At 37.1% G+C, this 25594-nt stretch overlaps 1 protein-coding gene across 7 annotated transcripts in view; it reads left to right on the top strand.

The window, feature by feature from the left end:
- The window catches only part of LOC121727329 (mitogen-activated protein kinase-binding protein 1), a 98830-nt gene that overhangs the window by 12083 nt on the left and 61153 nt on the right, over window positions 1–25594 (top strand). For 4 of the 7 annotated variants that reach the window (XM_042115103.1, XM_042115102.1, XM_042115101.1 and 1 more), the window contains exon 2: window positions 5922–6258. In XM_042115103.1, coding sequence (XP_041971037.1) covers window positions 6115–6258 — 144 coding nt within the window. In that variant the 5' untranslated portion in view covers window positions 5922–6114. Of the gene's footprint in view, window positions 1–5921; window positions 6259–13392; window positions 13589–25594 lie in introns of those variants that run through there. The other 3 variants (XM_042115100.1, XM_042115098.1, XM_042115099.1) reach the window with 3 other exon arrangements.

Genomic DNA, 25594 nt, shown 5'->3' with positions numbered 1-25594 from the left:
TGGATCATCTTGTCAGACAATCAGGTGATCAGCCTGCATCGTCCTAACCAAACTTGGAAATAACATGTTTCCAACGCGGGAATCGAACCCACGACCTCCGAGTCAAGAGCCGCGCTCTATACCACTAGACCACGGAGGCGTTAGCAATCCCATACACCATGATCGACGTTGATTGAGTGTGCTGTAGCCAGCTTCGCAATCATGGCTAATGGTTACACACCGTGTCCCAAGAATAGGGTAAATAAAGTGCGATAATGGAAGAATTATTTATTAAGTACTACCACAGATTACAGAATACAGACTTGTGGTAAGGATTAACACGTAACAGGAGAAATCATTATCACTGTTTAATTGAATTTATATAAGCAGCGCGGCGCCTCATAGAAATAGTCCGCTGGAATTCTATAGCGGGATTAGATAGATTACGGTAAGCCTGTTTTGATACCGCCACATTAATCCACATAATTGCTGTTGTCGTCGTACCGCCAGATGCCAAGCTGTCCTCGTAATCACTTTTAAATGCTAAGCGGTTTCTTATTAGGTCCAATCAGCAAAATGCGGCATCCAGACCAGGGAAGTCCCGGAAAGTGAATTTTGCGCGGAATCTTTGACTTTTGTTCTAGAGCAGTTGAAACATTGCCTTAATTCTATATTCTTGGGATTTCTTGAAGTTCACCCTGCGTCGAAAGGAGAGAAGACGAAACACTGTCACTTTTGTTTGGATGGGCCTTTTTAGCTGGAGTGACTGGACGTAATATTTTTCTCTCCCAAGCAATATGCCGCTAATATAATATTAGAAATAGGTAGAATGTTGTAGCCACCAGCGTGAAAACATTAAACCGGCTTAACGACATCGGCGGGGGTCACACTAACTGGTGCGGAACCAAAACAATACATCTTAAATCCTCGTGTACCCCTATTGTATGGCTACAAGAGCTGTTCTGTTGTATTGAAATTTTTCATGATAAGCACTTAGCAGCCAATTTTAGAACAAAATTGATGGTTTCGATGAAAATATTACCGTAGTTTTTCTAAGTTACCTACTCAATGTGGAAATATTGCCGTATATTTTTGCTAACTACGAATTCTAGTCGTATGCTCGTTACTACGAGCTACGTGCAGACGATAATTATGCAGGCGTACATTGTTTTGCAATTTCCTTCGATTACTTAGAAAATTTTATCCTCAATGGCATTGTGTTATCCTTGTTGGCTTTGTTGACGATCTTGCGTAGTGTCTTGACTCTTGAGTCTTGCTCATCTCTGAGTTGTCACAGAAAAAGATTTCTACGAGAGAAACCAAAATAAATCTGCCATTTTTCTCTTAAATTGTCAATATTTGTATTGTTTTGCATTTCTACTGTATATCCATACTAAGCCTGCTGACATATCAGAAGCCTATTCTTAGCTATCAGTCCACAAATGTAAAAATTAAGCAACCCTTTGAATTGCTTACTTCTCTGTTTAGAAGAGGGACCAAAGCTTCTTCGATTGATTTTTTTGACTTCAAACACAGACTATTAATTAATATAATGACTAATGAGGTACATAAAGTATATAATAATAAAGAAGTTGTATATAATGTCTTCATGTATACACGTGGGAACGTCTGGTAAGACGATTCTGTCGTTTTGTGCCAATTAGAGCGTTCAGCTGTCGACGGCGTTCGCTTTATCCCGTTGATGACATCTCATTTTACACCAACTAGCAAGCCCAATGACCTGTGGATTAAGCGTGGGACTGTGTCAAGTAGCTGATCTTTTACTAGTCTGAAAATTCGGAAAAGCCTGGAAACGAGAGGCCCTAATTTCTCAGCTTTGACAAATGTTAAACGAAATTTTAACACTGCGCACAAAGTTAATTTGTCATAGTAACCATCAAAGAATTTATCAATAACGATTGAGGCTTAATGAATATAGAATTCTGGTCCTATTCGTGAATGTCCCTCTTGTTTAATAGTTTTATCTAGATTAGTCTCGGGTGTGCAATCTACGAACAAGTCAGCTTACATAAGCGCTAGACTCCCTTAGTTGTTGTCTACAAAGTTACCTATCTCGTCATTCAAAGTTGTTTCCTAATAAATGGCTGTATGTAATAAATGGCCTTTGTAGCTTCTTCAAAAATAAAGCAATATTTTTGAAGAAGCTACAAAGTCTTTTCCCACCTTTTGTCCTGATTCTGCAGAACTGTCATGGCAGATAGATAAGTATTAAGTAGGTATTGGTACGTGCGAACAAGAAAACGCGCAATAAATTGACACACATTCGAATTAGTCATCAATAACTTTCGGATAAAAGATCTTTGTTATGAGTAAAAATTTGACTCATAAGTCATAACAAACATTGATATACTGCAGTACCTATACATACTTTCATTATGTTTCGAAAATGTATTGACCTTTAAAGTAATTAAAGCTTATGTTAAGACAGTAATTGCTTCAAGTACCTCCTAAATACTTGGCAAATACAATATTTTAATTAAATTAATAAGCTAATAGGATTATGTAGAAGGCTATAATAAAATTAGTTCATAAAAGTATAAAAATATATAAGTAAGTACTTACCTTCTTTTCGCATTTTTGGGCCTGTCAAAGTTCAAACGCTTTGAATTCAGTTCCTAGTTGTGAGCTCGTGTTCAATTAGAAACCTACAAAATATTGTTATTTGTTACTTAATCCATTTTTAACCAACTTCCAAAAAGGAGGATGTTATATGTTCAGCTGTGGATATTTTTTTATAACTTGCGCTTACGACGCGCACGCTACTCGCCTTAGTTTCGTACTCGATATATCGTCGACCATTTTGGTGTAAGGTTGAAACTTGAAAGGTTATAATTTCTGGATTGACTGCGAGGGCGGTGGGTTCAGACTTCAGATATCATTTAGCTCTCGAATAATAATTATTAGCGTCTGTTGTATTATAGCAAATTTTGCTATGTTGTTGTGCTTTATAAATATGGGAAATAATAAAACGAGCGAATAAAAAATTACTTTGCGACTGATGATGAACATACTGTTTTAATAACATGAGTGGTATCAATTTGACTAAGCGAAAAATAAACTAAACTAACGACTAATATTGATTTATAATAAAATCCAAAACGAGCTTACAAAATGTGGATTGCGATTAATCTATTTTAGATATTAAAATTCTATCCGAGCGACTGTATTACTAAGTGAGCGACTGGAAATACATAGCGGGCAACTTCAATCTATTCTAATATTATAAATGCGAAAGTATCTCTGTCTGTCTGTCTGTCTGTCTGTCTCGCTTTCACGCCAAAACTACTGAACCGATTGTAATGAAATTTTGTACATAGATAGTCTAAAGCCTGAGAAAGGACTACTGTTTAACTGGAAAAAGGGGTTGTAAGGGGGTGAAAATGCGTAAATTTGGTCAAATTAAGTTAGTTCCAAAAACTCTAAACAGATGGCGCCAAGAGTCCCCTAGATCGCGCTATTGCTTGCTCATGCGTATTTCTATAAGAGGTGGTACCATGTTGCGTTAATATTTCGATTCTTTCGATTGTTATAGTATGTAATTTAATAACTCACGTACCAACATAGATATCAGAAACAACAGTCTACCAATAATAAATACTAAATAGTTTATGGGTATTGGGCAAATCTAAAGTTGTGTAATGCAGCTAAGTTGTGTAACGCTAAATAAGCTTGGTATAAAAAAGTTTAATTTAAAAAAAAAACATATTATGTGCACACTACACGGCTGTTTTGGGTATTTTGATTTAAGGGGTACCAGGGTTTCGAAAAAGCTTTTGACACCAATTTTATTGACACCGCGCGCTATAAACTGAAGTCCACGCGGACGAAGTCGCGGGCAACAGCTAGTATTAAATATAGATTAAATTTTTCTAAGTGAGGTTATTTATTACTAACTACTAAAAAGTTCATTTTGAGCAAACTTTTGTGAGCTGCTTTATTAATGATAATTGGTTACTGATATTCTATTTGAGGCTTTATATTTTATATTTTGATAAGTGTTTTAATGAAAACACACATTGTTAAATGCGTGCGAATTCGAATGGGAGCGGGGCGACGAATCGTTGCAGTCAGGTGAGTTGGGCTGCGGACCAATACGACTTTTTTGGGTTAGGTTAGATGGCTAAGGCGGGAGCGTAGCGCAGCGAAGCTCCCGCCTTAGCCATCGTGGTTATTATTTTGTAAATCACCCAGAAGTAGGAGGCTCCGTCGAATCATAATTAAAGCCAGTTGTTTTTTTTTTTTGGTATAGGTCGCCATTAAAATTTTACCCATTATTTGACGTTCCGTTAAGGATTATAATTTGTGTAATTTATTAATGATTTTATATATAAACGGGGTTTACCCCCCCCCTCCCCCACTCCTCCCCTGCCCCTCTAAATCGTTGGGTATGATTCTAAACTTTTACCGTTATATAATTTAAGTTCCTACAAATAGAACAATACATATTTTGGGATCATCAAATCAAAGTATGAAATCCTCTCTATCTCTGTTAGCTACCGCTTTTTTTCACATATAAAATTGTTGTTCCTCTTATCCAAATGAAGCTACTCACAAAAAATTTAATTGATAGTAATAAAAAAAAATTGTTCTATCCCTGTCCGTAGTAGTCCCTGAATAAAAGTGTTTCATCAAATAGTTATTTCATATTCATTTTTTTTGTTTTAATGTGTGCTCATTATACTCTGCTCATTAGTGTATTATTCAAAGGGGTTTTTGGTATTCGAAACACTTCATTTAAGATAAAATGCCGCTCAGTATAAAAATTACATTTGCCAAATATTGAAAAAAATGCAGGACGTAACGTTGACACTCAAACAGATATTAGGTCGCTCAAAAATTATAAAGCTGCTCATTTTGTATTTTAAGTAACTCAAATAAATAATTTCTAGGTAGCTGTTCTGTTAATTTCTCGTCACTCACTCTCAGTCGCTCAAATAGTAATTCTGTAACCCAAATTTAGTAATTTTGACACCTAAAACTGTAATTTACAGTCACTCGATTAAATACTACCCTATAAATATTATGTCTCATTGTCTACCGAATTGTCTGACTGTTACAGTTACTTTAACTAGGTGATTACCGACTCTGAAGCACCACTTTACCTAGCTTATATTCCGTGAAAAGATTCATGTCATTAAAAAGTTTATCCTAGTTATGCTTCTTGACTTCTTGAGTCTTATTAAAGTTTGTGGATTTGTGAAATTCCTTAAGGTTCATAGTTTTACTGAAATCTTTAACTTGAATGCGTTACGTTTGTACGTTATTCGAAGGAAATCAGTAGACCATGGCATCTAGACTTGGTAAAGTCGCAAATCGCCAAGTGTGTGTACTAGGAACCCTAGGAGAGCCTATTATTATTAGTTTTTTTTTATTATGTGCAGTAATTGACTGTTTTGGGGTCGAATACGTGCGCCGTAACGGCAAGCGGACTCGATCTGTTTTTCGCAGCGCTCGGATGGACACAAATCGATTCTACGTTATTCGTATAATGTCGTTTGTTTCAGTTATGATTAGATTATTTATTACGAGGCTTAGACGCCAAGCCTTGTATTGTCTACTTTGACAGGATGTTCTGTCTGTAGGCATCTAATTGAGACTGTTGAAATGGGCATGAAAATGAAGTATGCATATTTACGATAAAATAAAGACTAAAAAGTAGCATAATTTTCCGAAAGATTTTAATATCCTGCTGTTATAAAACCACCAATAAGATAAACTTAAATTATAATATGAAATATTAATAATACTATAATGACTTGTGCAAATGATCAAAAACACATAGCAAAAAAAGTCGCCAGTCTCGATCGTACCTAATTTTGTTTTCCTTTACTCGTCGTGACCTTGATAATTATTCTATACTCGTCGCCAACCAGTTTCGATAAATTGTTTTCGTTACAATAATAAAGTCGTTCTTGTTCCAGGTAGAAGATGTTCGGTGATAACGAGTGGAATTGATCAGTATTAAGTTCGTCCATTTCGGAAGCTCAATGTGTTTGTGAAGTTCCTCACCATGGCTAGTGATTTACCTAATTCGTCCAACAGTGAATTGAAGTGATTTTCGTGTGCGATGCGAGTGTTTAGCGCCATCTGTTGTCGAGTGGCTGTGATGTGGTGATGGAGGCGGGGTTCATACCGGTGAGCGGCGGCGGCGCGGGCGGATCGGTTCCGCCGCCCGCCGTCGTAGCGCCAGCGGCGCCGAACGTCATACGAGCGCCGGGCCTCAAGCGCGGGAAGATGGAGGAGGCCATCTCGGACCGGGTGAGTTCTAAAATCTTAAGCACTGGGTCGGAAACGGCTAAGTATATCACACAGTGTACAGACTACAGTGGATATCTAAAAATTTATGAAATAACGCTTAATTTGCAACAAGACGTAATCAATTTTATTGTTTAGGGAGTGCCTCCGCTGCCGGCGCCGTTTTCCGTTGTTTGCCGAAGTCACGAGATGTTTGCCGAATAGGCTGCCGGCGCCTATTCGGCAAACATCGCTTGTCAAATGACAGAATAATGATCAAAAACTAGCTAAAGGACTATGAAAAGTACAAATAATAAGGTCATAATGTGAGGATGCATATTTTAATGGTAGTGATGATGATAAAAATGTGATCTGCATAGTAGCATAATAAAGGTACCTTTGCTTCTTTAACCTATCAAGCCTCATAAGCTCACCGGTGGGCGAGACACAATAGAATAACAATAGATTTCCAAGAATCCACGATCGATGGATTAAACAACGCTGAAACTCCTTCGGAACTCGGAAGTATGTACCACGGGGTATATCTGCGGTACAAAATCTTACTTTTTGGTAGCTGAAAAAAGGTAGTAAAGCTAAGGTGGATGACAATGCATCACAAAAAACTAAAATATCCACAGCCGAACATAATATAACCTCCACCTTTGGAAGTCGGTTAAGAAGTCGAATATTTGAAATTATAATTATTTATTTTTAAAATTTGTTTTTAAATCGGTATTCGGCGCTGGAACCTAGCGTTTTACGCATTTTCACCGGTTCCCATTTTGAACGCCGGCGCCGGCAGCGGAGGCACTCCCTATTGTTTAGGGAGCATACCTATACTACGTGACCTACTTTTAAAGATTTTTGGACCCCCCCCCCCCCCTCCCCCTCGTGACCACGCGTAGTATATGCCAAGAGCCCCCCCCCCCCCCCCCCCCCCCCTTCAATTGTTCACGTGGTATTGACAATAATAATTTTTAATCATTTTGTAAGTAGAAAGAGTATCTAGCAAATGAAAATAATTTGACTAGTACAAACATGTACTTTGTGTTTAGAGGAAACACTAGGGCCGTTTTTCCATACAAACGTTGTTTCCTCCCTGGATAATGCCGGCAGAGTTATAATTTTTTTCCTGAATATCTAATATCTATGGCCACTATTAGCATGTTTTCAGTCTTTTTATAATTTAATTATAAAAAAAGATATGAACGTTTAAAAAACAAAAAATGACCAGATTTTCCGCTGTGTTCAAACATCCAGAAAACAAATTTGGCTAGATTATAGAATAAATAAAACATTTATTTATTCTATAAAGCTTTAATTTTTAATGAAAAAGGTACTTAAATCGGTTAAGTTTTGGAGAAGAAATCAGGAAAATTCAAGCTGAAGTTGTCTCTATCGCGCTCTGCGGCGGGAGGCTTGAGGTTTAGGGAGACAGCAATAGATTTTACGAATACCGTACTTGTTTTTCATTTCTCTAGCCCTTGGTGTATCCTCTTAAGTTATTTATTACAAAATAATCTTTGCATGTTTATAATAATTATTACTACTTAATTAAATATGAGAATAAAAATAACGATCACCAAAAATACATTAATACCCAATAGTTTGCCAAAGAGAAATACTTGACACTAATATTAATTAAGATATACTATACAAGGTGTACCAAAACTAAGTGATAATACTTTAGGATGTGTACGTATTCCTTATATAGTGCAAATAGCAGCGCTAAATGTATGGGCAAGCGCCCCAGTGTAACGAGTTTCTCCATAAAAAAGTGAATAAAAATTTTGGTCTTTTAGCGCTGCTACTATCACAGTGAACTCTATGTAAGGAACACATACACACCCTAAAGTATTATCACATAGACTTATGTATAATATATATAATAATAGTCTAAAATTACAATAGAACAATCAGGAAATTAACTTCTAGGCAGATGGCGGACCCAAGTAATTTGGTCGCGTTTAAAGTTAAACCCAACCGACAGATCACAATTAACATTGAATTGACATGATCCGACTACACGACGTTGGTCTGTCATCTATCTAGGAATCAATTTCCTCGATGGTACATACTAGCTATTTTAGTCACGACTGTAATTCAAATTGTAATCGAACACCAAATATAGTAAATGATCACCAAGCTTGATAGCTTCACCAAACTTCAAAATGCCTGACAAGTGACAACAGTGCCTGTTTTTTGCCTTTGTCTGCTATAAATAACCATACTAAATGCCAGTGTCAAGTATTAAATGGCGAGGAAAAAAAATCGTATGACGTTTCTCTCGGCGAAACTGACTACGTGACAAAACTCTAGACCCCCTCCCCCCCTCTCGTGACCGAGCGTAGTATTTTGAAGACCCCTCCCCCCCCTAAATGGGTCACGTAGTATGGGTATGCTCCCTTACGTCTTGTTGTAAATTTTTGGTGTTCAGCCTGTAGCTATGTACATAAATAAATATTAGGTACTAATTATAATATAATAATAATTTATCTAAATCATCATCATCAAAATCAGAGTAGACTGACGTCTTCACTAATAACATGTTTGACAACATGGCTTTACTGACTGTACTGGCGAATAGTCACTAATTACAAGCTATGCAATCGGTTATTCTGTAATCTGTATTCAGTAGGAAATTAGGAACCAGTAAATCCTACTTAGTAGTTCTCGAATAAAATTAGTAAGTACTGATAACTCACAGGTCTAAAAGGAATGAAAACATATTTTATGACAGAAGGTACCAAAATAAGATGCTTTTTTTTAGGGTTCCGTAGCCAAATGACAAAAAACGGAACCCTTATGGATTCGTCATGTCTGTCTGTCTGTCTGTCCGTCCGTATGTCACAGCCACTTTTCTCCGTAATTATAAGAGCTATACTATTGAAACTTGATAAATAGATGTAGTCTGTGAACCGCATTACGGTTTTGATACAAAAATGGAAAAAATATAAAAAAAAATATATTATAAATAGGTACAACTGAAACAATTTTTTTTTCATCTAACCTTTTTTTTTTTTTTTTTTTTACATGGGGAAATGCGTTACGCATCCCCGGCGGATTGGGGCATCGGCCGGGGTATGTGGGACTCTCCGAGGAACTACCCACTAAAACCCCATGGTGCTCAACTCACCGCTTAGGCAAAGTTACGGGCACGATCAACCCACCGCAACTTTGCCAACGTTTGTCTGTGTCAGACCCATCAAAACATGCAGGCTATTCTAGGTCGCCTCGCGAGGTGGCCTAGAAAAGCCCACACGGTGGCCGCGATGTGCAGGAGCACCATGCACATCACGGCTCTCTCTGGAACTCGGTGTAATGGGCGGCGGTGTCCCCACACTACCACCCCGAGTATCCTAGCTAAGAAAAGGCGCTGCGGCCACTCCGTGGTGCGCGTCTTCTTCTCGGCCGTCTCAAGATGCGTGTGGGCTATCTATGGATCTTCAAAAATTATATTGAGGTTTCTAATATAACTTTTTTCTAACCTGAATAGTTTGTGAGAGAGACTCTTCCAAAGTTGTAAAATGTGTGTGTGTGAGTAACTAACTTCTAAAGTAGGGGCATGATAATTCTAAAAAAAATATATGATGTACATTACTATAAAAGCTATCAACGAAGATTGGTTTGAACGAGATCTAGCCAATAGTTTTTTTTTATACTTACGTCATAAATGGTAAACCTTAATTTAACTTTCATTAAATCAATTGAAATATAAAAATAAATCAAAAAATATTTAAGTTCATAGAAATTAACCTTATTGCTGCTGCGGGGAACCCTTCATGGGCGAGTCCAACTCGCACTTGGCCGGTTTTGTAAAGCTTATGATATTTAACGATTAAAAATGCACCAAGTTTTTTAAACATAGTTCGCACTGAATTAAAATTGACTTGACTTGACACTGAAAAATAATACCAGGCCTTGATTTATAGGCCTGGTAGCCGCACTGAGCGGGCGAGGGGCGTGTGCGCCGCGGCTAGTGCTGTTGAATGCTTTGTTTGTTGTCGATTGTGCGCAAGTGTTTTCAGCTGTTGTGATATTTACGTTTTAACCTATCAAGCCCCATAAGCTCACCGGTGGGCGAGACACAATAGAATAACAATAGATTTTCAAGAATCCACGATCGGTGGATTAATCGCGTGGTAAATATTAAAGTGTTATGAAATGGCGTCACAAATAATATTGTTTCGAGTAGTGACAGTCTTTGATATATTTCCCTTTTATTAAACCAAAAAAAGTTAGACCTGTTATTAAACCAAAAAAATCTGAAAGAAGAATACCAGCTCAAGAAAAGCATCAGCACAGCATTGAATCAGATTTTTTTATCATTATCCATACTTATATTATAAATGCGAGACTATGTATGTCTGACTGTTACATCTTCACGCCCAAACTGCTGAACCGATTTTGCTGCGATTATGGAAATACTCTGACTCCCGGGAAAGGACATAGGATATTTTTCATCCTGGAAAAATGTACGGTTCCCGCGCGATAAACTAATTTTGGCACAACGGGGTTGCGTGCGTCATCTAGTTTTTTTTAAATTTGTCGATATGATGCATTTGTTTTACTGTCCCATCCCTATTATTAATAATAATATCTATGGACGCTACACACCACGTCAGTCTGGCCCCGTGCTAAGTACCCGAAGGACTGAACACAAGCCCTTGGGGTAACAGACAACGGAAATATATTTAATACTTTTATACTATACATATATTTAATACACTTCCCGACCCGGGAACTTTGAAAACTTTTTGTTCCGTCGGCGGGACACTCAACCAATTGAGCTACAGAGGTCGTCAAAATTATGTATATCTTTATTGTGCTTGAACAGGTCTGGTAAACCTGGTATCTTTTTTTTAAGACAAGGCATTAAGTTTCTGTCCAATTCCCGGGCGAAGGTAGTTTCAAATAGGTCCACTAATCAACTTTATACACGCGAAATTTCATTCATAAAATCCTAGTATTGTTGATCCTGCGCTCATATTTCTATGAACAGCTTTCACCAGGCCATTAAAACCTCGTTCGCATACGATGAAAATTTACTACCAGATCGAAAATACCTGGTATCGCATGGTATGCTAGTTACAAAAAATCAGTCTCGCTGCTCGCAGTTAACGTGTTCAACCACTGTGCCATTTACTTATTATGTAGATTACAAACAACAATTAATTAATTTAAAAAGCGACATAAACAAGAAATGGGCGAAAAGCCGATAGAAGACTCAAATTTGTCATAAAAAACACTGTGCCATAGTCCATAGTGTTACCAAAGTGTCGCGTGCGATCGTGTTCACCGGCTGTGAAGTGTGAACTATTGCTGGCTCGACAGTCGACACTGCACGGTCGACACTTTCTCCCGCGAGATAAACGAAAGTTCTGATCATCTCCATCCTAATCTCTCTAATCTATCAGAAAGATTTTTCCAAAACCTAATCAACTTTTACTTTTCATCGTGTTTTAGGAATGGTTTGCGATTTGTACCGTGAAATGTTATTTTTAGTTTAAGAGTTAAGGCCCTGTATTCCCAAAAACGGACGATTTTCAAGATTTAAAAGTGACAGTAGACACAAAAATATAGTAATTTAAATTCTGAAAAAAACCTTTTAAATTGAAACACTGTGTTAGAAAAAAAAGAAAGAAAACACAGTGGAATTTATATTCCGTTACACAATATCATGAACTTCACTCGATAGAAAAAAATCCCAAACTTACCTCCTCTTTTAACGAATTTTCCATACTATGTCCAAATTATTTGGAATTTTCAGATAATTTTTGCACTGAATTAAAGACAAAGAATATATCTAGGGCGATTCGTTTTTTTGACTCGATTTAATTGATGTATAAAAAAACGATGATCAAAAAACTATAAAATAGCAGGCGCAAAGGTTCGGCTGGTACGCTTTCAGTCACACACTTTGCGCCTGCTATTTTATAGTTTTTTGATAAATGAGCTATCTAACACTGAAATAAGTTTTAAATCGGACCTTTAGTTCCTGAGATTAACGCGTTCAAGCAAACATACTCTTCAGGTTTATAATATTAGGTAGGTATAGATTTTTTAAATTATCGCTTGACAAACTCGAGTCTCGATCTAAAAGACAGAGACATGGGACGTTGTATGGTATAATATGGTAGTGGTGACTGGTGATGATGATGATGATGAATGTAATTTGCTTAGTAGCATATGCTTTCCGTTCTTAAAACAACGCTGAAACTCCCAAACTTGTATCTATAAAGAATCAGGAGTTCTTTTAGCACCTTCCGAACCACGGTATACCAGGTATACCTCGGTGCAAAATCTTGCTTGTTGGTATGCTACCAACAAGCTTAGAATACTTCGCACGAAACCGAAATCACCACATGTTTCCCTATAAATTTTGAGGAGTTTCCTCGATTCTTTATGGATCCTTCATCAGATCACCATTTTTGTGAATATGGTACTAAATTGGCATGATACTCTATACACCAAAGGAAAAATATTGAAAATCGGTTCACAAACGGCGGAGTAATCGTTGAAGATAAAAAAACGAACATAACACCTCCTCCATTTCGAAAGTCGGTTAAAATTGTAGCCTATGTGTTATTCTGATGTATAAGCTATATTATTGTAAAGTTTCATTAAAATCCGTTCAGTAGTTTTTGCGTGAAAGAGTAACAAACATCCACACATCCATACATCCAAACAAACTTTCGCCTTTATAATATTATATATCGCCTTTATAATATTAGTAGGATAACTGTGCAAAATTTCATTCACCTACGTTTCCCCATTTTTCGTCAAATGGGATACAAAGTTTTTGGCTCACGTATTAATATATAGATAACCTAAGAGCCTGCCTCCACTACTATAAAATGTTTATAATTGGCAAAAAAGTTAAATTATTCCTATATTCCCATTTAGTATTACTTTGTCCTAACTTTTAGCCTGCAGAATGTATAATATCCCAAACATTATAAATGCCACATTTGGGACCTATCACCTAACAGCTCTCTTCCCAATATTCCAGTTTTTATAAGTGCCAAAGCAGGTATCTATATTCTATAACTCAGCTGTTCAGATAGAACTTTTGACTTATCGAATAATAAACACACCGCACACGTCTGACATGGCTGGTGGCAAACAATCACCGTGTCAAAAGTTAGTTGAGTGTGAGGCGCGGTGCGCGCCGGTCGCGTTTGTTGAATTACTCCACAGAGTAGTTCGAGTCCAGTTCTGTGACCTGTGTTCGCCTCTGTGCGTCCCTGTGCGCCTCTGTGCGATACCTGTGCATTGCTGTGCGAATCACCTGTGTGTGCTCGTTTCTGTGTCTCCGTAAATGCGTTTAGATTGCTAACTTGTGCCGTAAGTTGTACGAATACCTAATAGAATAGGATTATGTAATTGTTATTAAAAACGCCGAATTATACTATTTAATAATTTAAATAATACAACAAAAATACATTACCATTCACGACGCTTGCTGCATTTTTATGTAATGAACATGTACAGGATTGAAAATTACAAACTTTCGGTATCACTAATTAATTAAGATTTAGGCATACATTAATTACTTATGATTTTGGAAATAATTTGTAGGAGCCTATTGCTGTTTTTCTATTTGGTTTCTCCCTTAACAACAGATAGGACGCACTAGTGGATGCAGTGTTGCCAGTGCCGTATGTTCGAAAGTTAATACTCTCATTCGAAAAGTAACATTTTGAGGGAAAAAGGAACATTTCGGATAATTTTAAATAAAATTGACTTATAATTTATGGCTAGCTTAAAAAGCTCATGAATCGAAATTAACGTTTCTCTTGAATTTCTAAAATACTCCTGAAACTTCTTCGTTGACAGATCTTGATAAAGGTTAAATTCGCCGCAGATTTTTCTCTTTTTTATGTGAGGCTCTATCCAAATGTTTCTCCTTTTGGAATGTACTACTGCAATCTGCATTTCACATTCTATATCAGAATCATCGTCTGAGGAGCTGTCTAACAAATCAAGAAGTAAGGCTGTATCGCTCATAGTCCATCACCCTGTATATAGAACTCTAACAAAGAATACGTGTGGCACCAACGCAGACTCGTAAGGAAATTAACAGATTTTTATTAATATCGTATCTTAGCCGTGTGTGATAGTTTAAGATACTATAATATTTTATATTTGGGCATCTTAAGATAAAATATGATAGTATCTTCACCGTCTGTGATGCGCTTTAATCTTCCATTTACAGACTAAAAAGTAACATTTGACTGATGAAAGAACATTTAAGTAGATAAGCAATCTCTGAACCAGCCACCGTGGTACACTTGGCACAATTATCATATCATAATAACATAATTCGTCCGTACTGCGGAGAACTGATAATAAACTGACGTATAATAATTACCCTCTCATCACATATATAATAATTATATGCTCGTCTATATTACGCGAAAAAATATCGTTAACAACAATCTGCTAGATAATACATTACCCGTACAAATTAAACGCGTTATTACCTCGACGAGAACATAAAATTATAAACCTGTGTTTATTGTTACTGTATTTAAATAGAGTAAGCATAGATTTTAAATAATGTTTTGTCACGTGTTTCTTATAAAAATCCAAGGCTATGATAAAATTATAAGACCAATAGCAGTCGAATTGCAATTTGGTCTAAAGATTCAACAAATTTCAGTTCCTGCCTCTCGCAAAGGAACATTTTCTGAAATAATTAAAGAAGAAACGAATAATAATATATTTAACTCGAACAGTTTCATTTCGAGCGTGTTTAACTAACGATTTCTAAGTCTGTAAATTGTGATGTCGCCTTTGGCAAATATAGATAACAATTCGTGTTAGAATAATAATGCTATTTAAACAGTTCAGAGTGGGCCTCAAGGTGAGGTTTTTAATGATACGTATCTGCAAATATCACTAGATGAAGAATCATCTGGTACTCATCTACCACCATAGAAAAACTTAAAAACAATATCCCAGTTAGCAAAGTTTATGCCACCTTAGTAACAACCAACACTAAACATTATTACCGTGCCCGCTACGAAATGTAAAACTATGAAATGATAATTATTCATTATTAGTAATTACACGAAATCCACTTGATTCCTACATTACATCAGCGCTAGGAGTTTATTGTTCTTTGACTAGCCGCGCTATCTGTTTCATTGTACTGCCAGATAAGATGAACCGAGATAGTTTGCATCGCAAATACTGAGAAATAACAAAATTGAAAACCGGGTTTCGTTTAATGCGCAACGATATTCGACAGTCGTATCGAAAGGTTATTTTTTCTCTGGCATAAACTTCTTCAGATAATATAGATAGCGAAGATGGAATCGTCCTAGTTGTAAACAAATATAGAAAATAAATCGGACCAAAGTTCAGCTCTTTCTACTGATGAAAGCGCCGAAAAATATATTATATATGACCTTATTTGCGTCATATGCCAAGTTTCATACTCTCTTGATCTAAGGGCTCCCACACAAAACTGCGAATTCACATCGCATCTATATCATTTTGATTATGAATTTTGTCGCAGATATGTGGCCCTAAGCCCTAAGATTTGTGGGAGCCCTAAGATTTTGGCAGAACAGTTTGAGATTAATTGCAATAGAGACGCTCGGTCATTAACAATTTTCAAGGACGATATAAGTAATAATTAAACCTTGCGAGTTGCGACGCTCCGTCTAGATTTTGTGTCGTAATAGAATTTGCGAGACGCGGGCGCTGTGGGCGGGTTACGCGGGTAGGCTCAACTTTTGGCGTCCTAGAGGTCACATTTTCAATATCGTGTGCCAGTAATTACAATAATTTGAATGTATTAAAATGAGGGTTTTATCTGCCATCTATGGTCCACAACTCAGGAACTTCTTAAATCCCTTTGTGGGGAAACTTTTAGCAGGCAAACATTTGCCCCCATGGTGACTCAGGGTTTATGCGACTTTCAATATAAGAGCACTATCAGATAATAAAATTTAAAATGTGCAAAACTGATGAGCATGATTCATGAACTTTACCAAATTCAGTCTTTTCAATTAGCCAAGGACAAATCTATATCCCGTTTTCTGAATATGAACTCCATAAGCGCGAGAATTTCGGCGTTTTAAATCACTCATTGTGCTGTCACTATAGGAAACTGAATCTGGCCATATAAAGCGGTAAGGTATTACTGTACATGCCTCGCGTGCCTTCGAGTAATTAAGAGCAAGGAAGTCGTTCTGACGCCGGGCCGCGTATGGTTCATAGCCATCTTTGATATCGGCCTTCGAATATGGATGCTGTGATTTGTGATGGCGTTCCGGGTTGGATGTTCAATTAGATATTCCGTAAGATGCGACAATGTGAGATGAGTTCCTCTTTTTTAATTGTGTCCGGTTTCTGGGGCTCTTTGAGTTGGTAACGCCAAATCATGAACCAATCGGCAACGGCCAAAGCAAAACGGTTTGTTATTTATGCCTACATGGTACACCTGCACCGTTATCAAACTTGGCGATCGACACCTTTACCTCAGCTCTGTCAAATTGTCGATACTCCTTTGTATGTGGTACACGCTTTTAAAATCCATCACACGTACTCGGTGTGATCCAAATAGTTGTGAGAAACTTCCATTGAATACGCATCGGCTATTTCAATATCATTAATAACCTTCGTGGATTCGTTTAGTTGAGTACCGAGCAATATAAGGTTATCATTAATAATGTAAACCTGTGGTGACATCATGCGGTAATCTGCGCAGTTGCTGCATGTTGACAAGTGACAACACCAACAACCAGGTTTATAGCATCCGTGTTGATGAACCGCCCACCGTTCGGTTTAGCCATAACTTACCTAGTGTAGTCTCTAGCCAGTTGTTGTCTTAGTGACCATTTAATAAACCATAATATTTTGAATTCGATCCTTTTCCTACACTAAAGGCACTCTTGTCGTACAAGATTTACAGTACCTCACCTGAGTCCTGAAGTTATCAGCTTAGTTATCAATTATATTATCTTAGAAATATTTTCTTAATTGCAATCAAATTGCCATTATAAAAACCCATTACTTTAACAATGTAGAGCGGACTATTAAATTAGAATAGCCATGTGCCATGTCCGAACTCCGACGATACATTTCATCCTAAATGGAGTAAGTGCCAATTTAAAGCCGAGTATCTATAAACCAAGATAGCTAAGTGAAGGCTAGCTGTCCTCGACTAGATGTGTTTTGAAATAATTTGAGATTGGGTTAGACTTGCTTAACCTTTGGTTTCAATTAAACTATTTTAAGCATTAACTGAAACTATATACTATGCAGTTCAATTACACCTAACGTTTATTTGATTACGAGGAGCGTAATTTCTTAAATGCATTTACTTCACAAGAAATGTTATAATAATTATTGTTAATTTCTGAACACACGAACGTTAGTCATCACATCAATGTCCCAATTTTACGTATTTGGCAAGGTCTGATCGATCACCGACATATCGGTGGCGGCACAAGAGTTATCATAACTAATGAACACTGACAGACAAACAGTATCATGTCTGCCCGCCGGGTGTACTCGAGCCCACACACAGCCCACGCGTGAAAGTCGCTAGTATTGTGTAAAACGTACACCAATTTTTTTCACGCCTCGATTAGATTCCTCGCTGGAACTCCGAGAAACTCTCTCGAGATATTCGATCAGCGCTCGCAGAGTTCGCACTTGGAAACTATCGGCTCGGCTTCCCAAACTTTATAAGTTTGGGAATTTTACTTAACTGTTAAAATGCTGTAAGTGTTCTTAGTTTTTAACCGAATTCCAAAAATATATAGTTAATAGGTATTACTATTAAGTTGTATGTACGACTGACAGACGAGACAATTTTGAGTACAAAGCATTTTAAGTTGACCGTGTGGTTGCAGTTACAGAGAAGTCTAAAATCAGAAAACCTTTTGAACATTATACCAATTTAGTCAAAAGTAATAACTTACAACAATATACAGTCTTGATATCTTTTAGCTCTCTATTTCTTTAGTCTCTCATAGGCGCAAAGGTTTCATATTATGCAAATTAAGGTAAGTCTTCAATAGACCACTTTCTTTGACCGGCGTGTACGCACTCTAGATTACGATCGAATCTAAAAGAAATTATACTCCATCAGTTACAACTTACATCTATTGTTGTAGATTCGTGTTATGTCAGCTCTCAGTTCCTCGTCACAGTATTACGTTTAATTATACACTAGTTAATGCCCTGCCGAGTGAAGAACACTTTCACATTCGATACTGGATTACAGAGTGAACATGTAAATTGGTTAAATATTTAATTGGAGGCGTCATGCATGATGCTAACTAGAGCTGTTATAATAAGTTATGGAGATTCGAAGGGACCATTTATAATGTCCGTCGACCGTCAGTTTCACACTTTGCACTTCAACTCTCGTTTCTGAATTGAATGAAGAAACAGTCTTGATTATATCCACAATAGTTTCTGAATGATCAGAATCGATTGCACTAATATTACAATTTACATTGTATAATATTCTGTTCTTTAGGATGATAATAAGTTTGCCACCGTCCACCTCAGTAATGGGATATACGTTTCACGTTAGATTGTAGTAGCTAGTTGTTAGTTAAAATAAAATAAAAATAAAATATATTTTTATTCAAAATAGGTATCATGAATCATGATACACTTTTTGAAAGTCGAACGAACGAAATTTGCCTACCACCGGTTAACTTAATTAGGACAGCCATTTATTATCCCCTGAAGGACTCGATGAAATGCTTGAAATTAATCGATAAACTAATCCAACAACTAACAAAAACACTCGAGACCTAGATTTATTGCCGGCGTGGGAGCTATTCTAGATTCAGACTTCAGGCTTAACGTCATATCAAAGCCTATTAGGCTGAGCTACGATAAGATCCGAATCTAAGTTAACGTATGAATCTGGGCTAAGCAAATGTTATTACGACATGTATTCGTATTAAACATTACATAAACTGGTATTGAACGTCGAGTCGTGGAACGCGGTATGTACTAAGTGTAGAGTCTTAGAAATTGAACGTTCAAATTGGTCATGTTTTAATACAGTACGCTGTAGCCTGTACGACCCAAGTCCCAACCATAAGCAGAATTCTTAATTTTGTAGGGTTCAGTATTAACCATGAGGAACTGTAATTTCTAACGATGACTAAGATGCCGGGAACTTTAATTTTACTGTTATGAGTTAATCACACCAAATACTACTCATTATAAATACGAAAGGTGTAGCAACAGTAGTGAATCATTTAAAGCATATGTTAAAAATTATTCTAAAACCTTCAGAAAAGTTTGTAAAGCTGCTAAGGCTCTATATATCAAAAATAAAATTAAAAATTCTAAAAATTAAAACTACATGGAAGGTTATATCTGGTGAGACTGGAAATGTCACCTGTCGTAACACTGATTTTGAATTATACTTTGAAAATAAAAAGATTACAAATAATCTCAAAGTTGCGACGGTCTTTGAAAAGTTTTTTGCTGACATTCCGCTCTCAACTACAAAAAATCTAAATTCCTCACCAGAAGCTGCTGAAAAGCTACTCAGAGACAATGTAAAGGAATGTGATGTTAATTTTAAGTTTAGGGAAATTAGCCCTAGAGATATTATTGATACCTTTAAATTGTTGAATATTACAAATACTACTGATCTCTGGGGCATGTCTACAAAAATTATTAAATCGATAATTGACATCATAGCTCCTCATCTGGCAATAATTTTCAATGATTGCATAAAGAGTGGTGTTTTTCCTGACTTAATGAAGCACAGTAAAGTCGTACCTTTATTTAAAGCGGGAATTAAATCAGATCCGACTAATTACCGGCCTATTTCGATTTTACCGACTCTTAGTAAAATATTTGAAAAAATAATTTTACAGCAATTACTGTTACATTTTAATTTAAATAATTTATTACACAATAACCAATACGGTTTTACTAAGGGTCGTTCCACGACGGATGCTGGTATAGGTCTTCTTTGTAGCATATTTGAAGCTTAGGAGGAGTCACAGGATGCCTTAGGTATTTTTTGTGACTTCTCTAAGGCATTTGACTGTGTCGAGCATGCTACTTTAGTCAAAAAATTGCACCACTATGGCATAAGGGACTCAGCACTCAGCCTTTTGACTTCTTACCTCAAAAATAGGACTCAAAGGGTTGAAGTTAATAGTAAAAGATCCAATGGGACCAAAATAGAATTAGGTGTACCACAGGGATCCATTTTAGGACCATTTCTTTTTCTCATCTACATTAATGACTTACCTTATCTAGTTAAGGATAATGAGATAGTACTTTTTGCTGATGACACTTCACTTATCTTTAAAGTGAAGCGACGGCAGTCAAATTACGACGAGGTAAATAGTGCTCTCTCAAAAATAGTACATTGGTTTAATGTTAATAACTTACTTTTAAACTCTAAGAAAACCAAATGTTTAAAATTTACTTTGCCCAATGTTAAGCAAGTTCAAACCAATTTACTATTAAATGATGAGAAAATGAATTTGGTGGACTCCACTATATTCTTAGGCATTACATTAGATAGTAAATTACAGTGGGGTCCTCATATTGCTAATCTTGCAGGTAAGCTCAGTTCTGCAGCATATGCAGTCAGAAAAATTAGGGAAATTTCTGATGAAGACGCGGCAAGACTAGTTTATTTTAGTTATTTTCACAGTAGAATGTCTTATGGTATCCTTTTATGGGGAAACGCTGCCGACATCAATACAATTTTTGTGCTGCAGAAGCGAGCTATACGCTCAATTTATAAAATGTCAGCTTTTGAATCTCTGAGAGAAAAGTTTAAAGAAATTGGTATACTAACTGTTGCTTCTCAATACATTTTGGATAATGTATTGTATGTTAGAAAGAATTTAACTAAATTTAAAACTAAAAGTGATAGTCACGGTAGAAACACTAGAAATAGGCACAAGCTGGAAATACCAGTGATCAGACTTAGCAAAATAAGTAAATCTTTTAAAGGTCAATGTATACGCCTTTACAATAAAATCCCGGAAAATGTTCAAAATCTATCAATTAATAAATTTAAAAAAGTAATTAAAGAACGTTTGTGTGTCTACTATACGGTCAACGATTTCCTAAACGATAGCACATCTTGGGAGTAGGATGGCTGCTTGCAAGGCTGCTTCTACATATTTTATTATATGTGACTTACAATTGTATAGATTAAGTTATTTACATTGTAAATTTTATTTTTTTAAAAGACAAATTTTCCACTTTTTTACTAAAAAGTGGCCCCGTGCGAGTTTCTTACGCCGGTTCTTCTCGCCGGGTTAGTTCCCGAACCGGTGGTAGGCAACATGTAGTTCAACGTTCTGAAAATATTTGATTCGAATTTATTCAGAAATAAAACAATTTTTATTTTATTTTATTTTTTTAGAACAAAGGAGTACGCTGTCACTGCTAAACGTCAATTTTCTTGTACTATGTACGTCGATTACACAATCGTGGATGTCACGCTCGTGGTATGACCTAACCGGGTCTTATCTCAGTTTGTTCCCGTCATAAAATTGTAGACGCCCACCGAACTGAACTTGTCAGTTTTACGGCTTTAATGTTTATGGATATTTCTTAACTACTATGACCGATGTCTATTATGTATGTTTGAGATAACTGCTCTTGATGTTGCAGCAGCTCTAATAGAATACGTTTTCTTTGGATGGTTTAAGACTGCATCTTTTTGTGGTTTGGGCAAATTAAAATCTGCTTCATTTGCAAGAAACACAATCTTAAGTTGAGTTTTCTAATCTGCATAGAATCCTTAATCTTAATAATCCGTCAAATCGCAGCTATGGTTTGCATTTATCGACCAATTAAATTTTAAATGTCGACGTAAAGCAAGTGTCAAATAGTTAATGGCTTTATATTCTAACAATATTCCACGCTAACTCGTGCGTGCACAGTGACACCTACGACCACCGCAGGACGGAAGGCTGTTACGTACAATTGAATAATTTGCCTTTATAATGCAGTTGTAACACGGTTACCGACGCAACGTAACGCTAATTGTCGACGAATTTACATACCCAACTAACTGTACTTCGGCGGCTCGCTGTTTGCAACACTTTCAACCAACTGAAAAACCACCCATGTACATGTACACTTGATGGGCGGTTCCTTAGATCCTAAAGACTCATGAGACAATATTAGCTTTGGATATTTTTTGACATTTCCGTTGGGGTCTTAAAGTTTAAATGGACGGTTGAAGAAAATGGCCTCTAGAGTTCTATCTTAGAGGTATTCCCCTCCTGCTGCAATGCTTAGTTATGGTTAGTGATTTAATTGAAAGTTAAAAGCCAATTGGGCCATAAAGTTGTACGGCAACTCGGTCAAAAATAGGCAGCATTTTTACTGTTGGACTTAGAAGCTATTCCATTTCCCGAGCCTTTTACGGATAATTTTATGATTTATCCATAAAAGGACTCTTTGTGTTTCAAACAATGCATTATGCAACATACGACAAAAACGCCCATCAAAGTCTCTACCACATCTCTACGCCGGTTTAGCATACGACATTGGGATCGTTGGCAAATAAGATAGCGGCCTTCGCGATTCGGTTGTCACAACAACAATGGCAGGGTCCAGACGTGGGTGCTGCCGTTGGTGTGGTGAGGTTAAGGTGAAATTGCCAACACCTTATATCACCGGAATATGCGGGTTCCGGACGAATAAGGACACGCGGCCTTGATATTTCGACTTGTTATTATTGCCTTAAATAAGGTCTATTACGATATTCTTTACGATGAGGCTTATGTGTTGATGTTAGAAAATAGAAATAGTTAACGCCTTATTACATAATTTTCGAAGTTTGCGTAAATTATTACGGCTGAAAATATTGATCTATCTATCTGCAGATTTATTAAAAGAGAAACAAGGTTAGACGTCAATCTGAGACATAATCATACGGCTGAGCGGCCACCAAAATGTCGTTCATTTTGCGATAACCGCCTTCGTCTGGCTCCCGGAGCGAAGAGGTTGAGATGTTATGACTTGGTGCAAATAGTGCGTAATCTCGTAAGTCGTATCAAATTATGAGGTAAAAACTGGTTTGTGCAGTAAAAAAAGTTAAAAAATCATTCAATAGCTCTAAGCCTAGTTGGACAAAAACTACTGTTGTTTACATTTATCACAATATGGATATTGTGTCATCACTTAACTCGAAATATAATAAACAAGCTCAGATATTATGCACACGATGACGTAAATTAGGCTTTATTATGTTGTGGCCTGGGCGCACAAGGCCGCGGCTCGTTAGGTCTCATTCACGTGCACTAATCCTAGGCTTTTGAATGCACTAGCGTCAATGTGTACTTAAGGTCCGCGTGTTTGCATACGGGTCGAGGTCGTGGTGCTTAGTTCTTAGGCTACTTTGCGTTTTGATTGCAAATGCGTACAAGTATTTTATTTCCATCGACGGCCAGGAATTTATTCACTGTAAAACCCTGCCCGGCATTGGGCGCCCTTATGGGCATCGAACCCAAAACGGGGTCCGAACTGCACCGCCTCTTCTCCGAAGTACCATTTAACGACGGTGACTTCCCACGCCGTAAATGCCAGTCGCATTACTGCATGTGAAGACGGCACGAGAGCGCTTTGTTTTTGTCCATTTGTGATCAATACGCAATCGATGCACCTTTCACTTTTATGTGTGCTTTCCTGCGCGCGCGCCGATGTGATAATAGACGCATTAAGGAGAGATTAGGTGCCAACAGCTCAGACCTTTACATTTCCGCGGCGATTACTGAGCGAGAATAATGGTGCGCTACCGGCTACGTGCCATACCTACCAGTACCACAGCGCGCAGCGTGGTTATGTCGACACTCGACTCGTTATTGTCGACCATGTTATTGCTTTTTGGATAATATGTACATGTATTTTAGTGTCTGTCAACTACTATGATTTTACGTTTAAACCCATTACTTACTAGTATTTTTATTTTTTACGTTTCAACCATATTGTCATAATCTACGAGGGCTGCTATTTATGTATCCGGAACTGGCCACTTACAAGAACAATATTTAAAAAGTAATTACAACATTTGAAAATATAACTCTTTGGTTGAAGAATACATTTTGTTTCATGTGACTGTCAATTATTTTTCCATTGTGGCGTCATTTTGAAAATTGCGTGTCTTCATTTGCCATGGATTTAACGCGTGAACATTTTCGTGCAATGATTTACTACGATTTTCGGCGTGGGCTAAATCAACAACAGTGCTTTATTCAACTCACCGCAACTTTTGGAGATGAAGCACCATCAAAAACCACTGTTTATCACTGGTACAGTGAGTTTAATCGTGGGCGGTCTATGCTCACGGATGAAAATAAAGAAGGTCGCCCAAAAACAGCTGTTGTCCCACAAAATATAGATGCTGTGCGGGAACTAATAATGCGTGATCGTCATGTTACATATCGCGAGATAGAGGCGTCCTTAGGCATAAGTATGACGAGCATACATAAGATATTACACGAACATTTGGCTGTAAAAAAATATGTTCGCGTTGGATTCCGCACAACTTGACAATCGATCAAAAACGGGCTCGTGTCGATTGGTGCAAAAAAATGATAAAAAAATACAACCGTGGTACGTCAAAAGCCGTTTATAATATCTACACAGGTGATGAATCTTGGATCTATGCATATGACCCCGAAACTAAACAACAGTCAACGGTGTGGGTGTTCCAAGATGAGCCGAAACCAACAAAAGTTACTCGTGCAAAAAGTACTTTGAAGCAAATGGTCGCCTGTTTTTTTGGAATTAATGGACATGTGGCTACAGTGCCATTAGAGAATCGTAAAACGGTTAATTCTGAATGGTATACGACCATTTGTTTACCAGAAGTCTTTGAAGAAATAAGAAAGGACAACCGACAACGCAGAATCATATTACATCACGACAATGCTAGCTGTCACACCTCAGCTGAAACAACTCAGTTTTTGGAGGGTCAAAAGATCGAATTGACTGGTCATCCGCCGTACAGCCCTGATTTGGCACCTAACGATTTCTTTTTATTTCCATACGCGAAGAACAAATTACGTGGTCAACGTTTTTCGAGCCGCGAAGAGGCTGTTGATGCGTTCAAAATGCACGTTTTGGAGATACCTCAATCAGAATGGAAAAAGTGCTATGAAAATTGGTTCCAGCGTATGCAATGGCGAATATTTTGAAAAGCAATAAAACCATATTAAATTATATATGTTTGTTTCTTTTTTTAATTCCGGATACATAAATAGCAGCCCTCGTATATTGTATGTATCATGTCAACCATCATCTAATTATAATAGCCAAATATATGCTCTCAAAATGTTCCATTCGGCAAAACGCTTTTCGAAACAAAATAACTTCTAAG

This window comes from Aricia agestis, chromosome 5 (genome assembly GCF_905147365.1).
Source record: "Aricia agestis chromosome 5, ilAriAges1.1, whole genome shotgun sequence".
NCBI classification, from domain to species: domain Eukaryota; kingdom Metazoa; phylum Arthropoda; class Insecta; order Lepidoptera; family Lycaenidae; genus Aricia; species Aricia agestis.
Note: the sequence above shows the minus strand (reverse complement) of the source record. Positions and strands in the feature narration are given on the sequence as shown.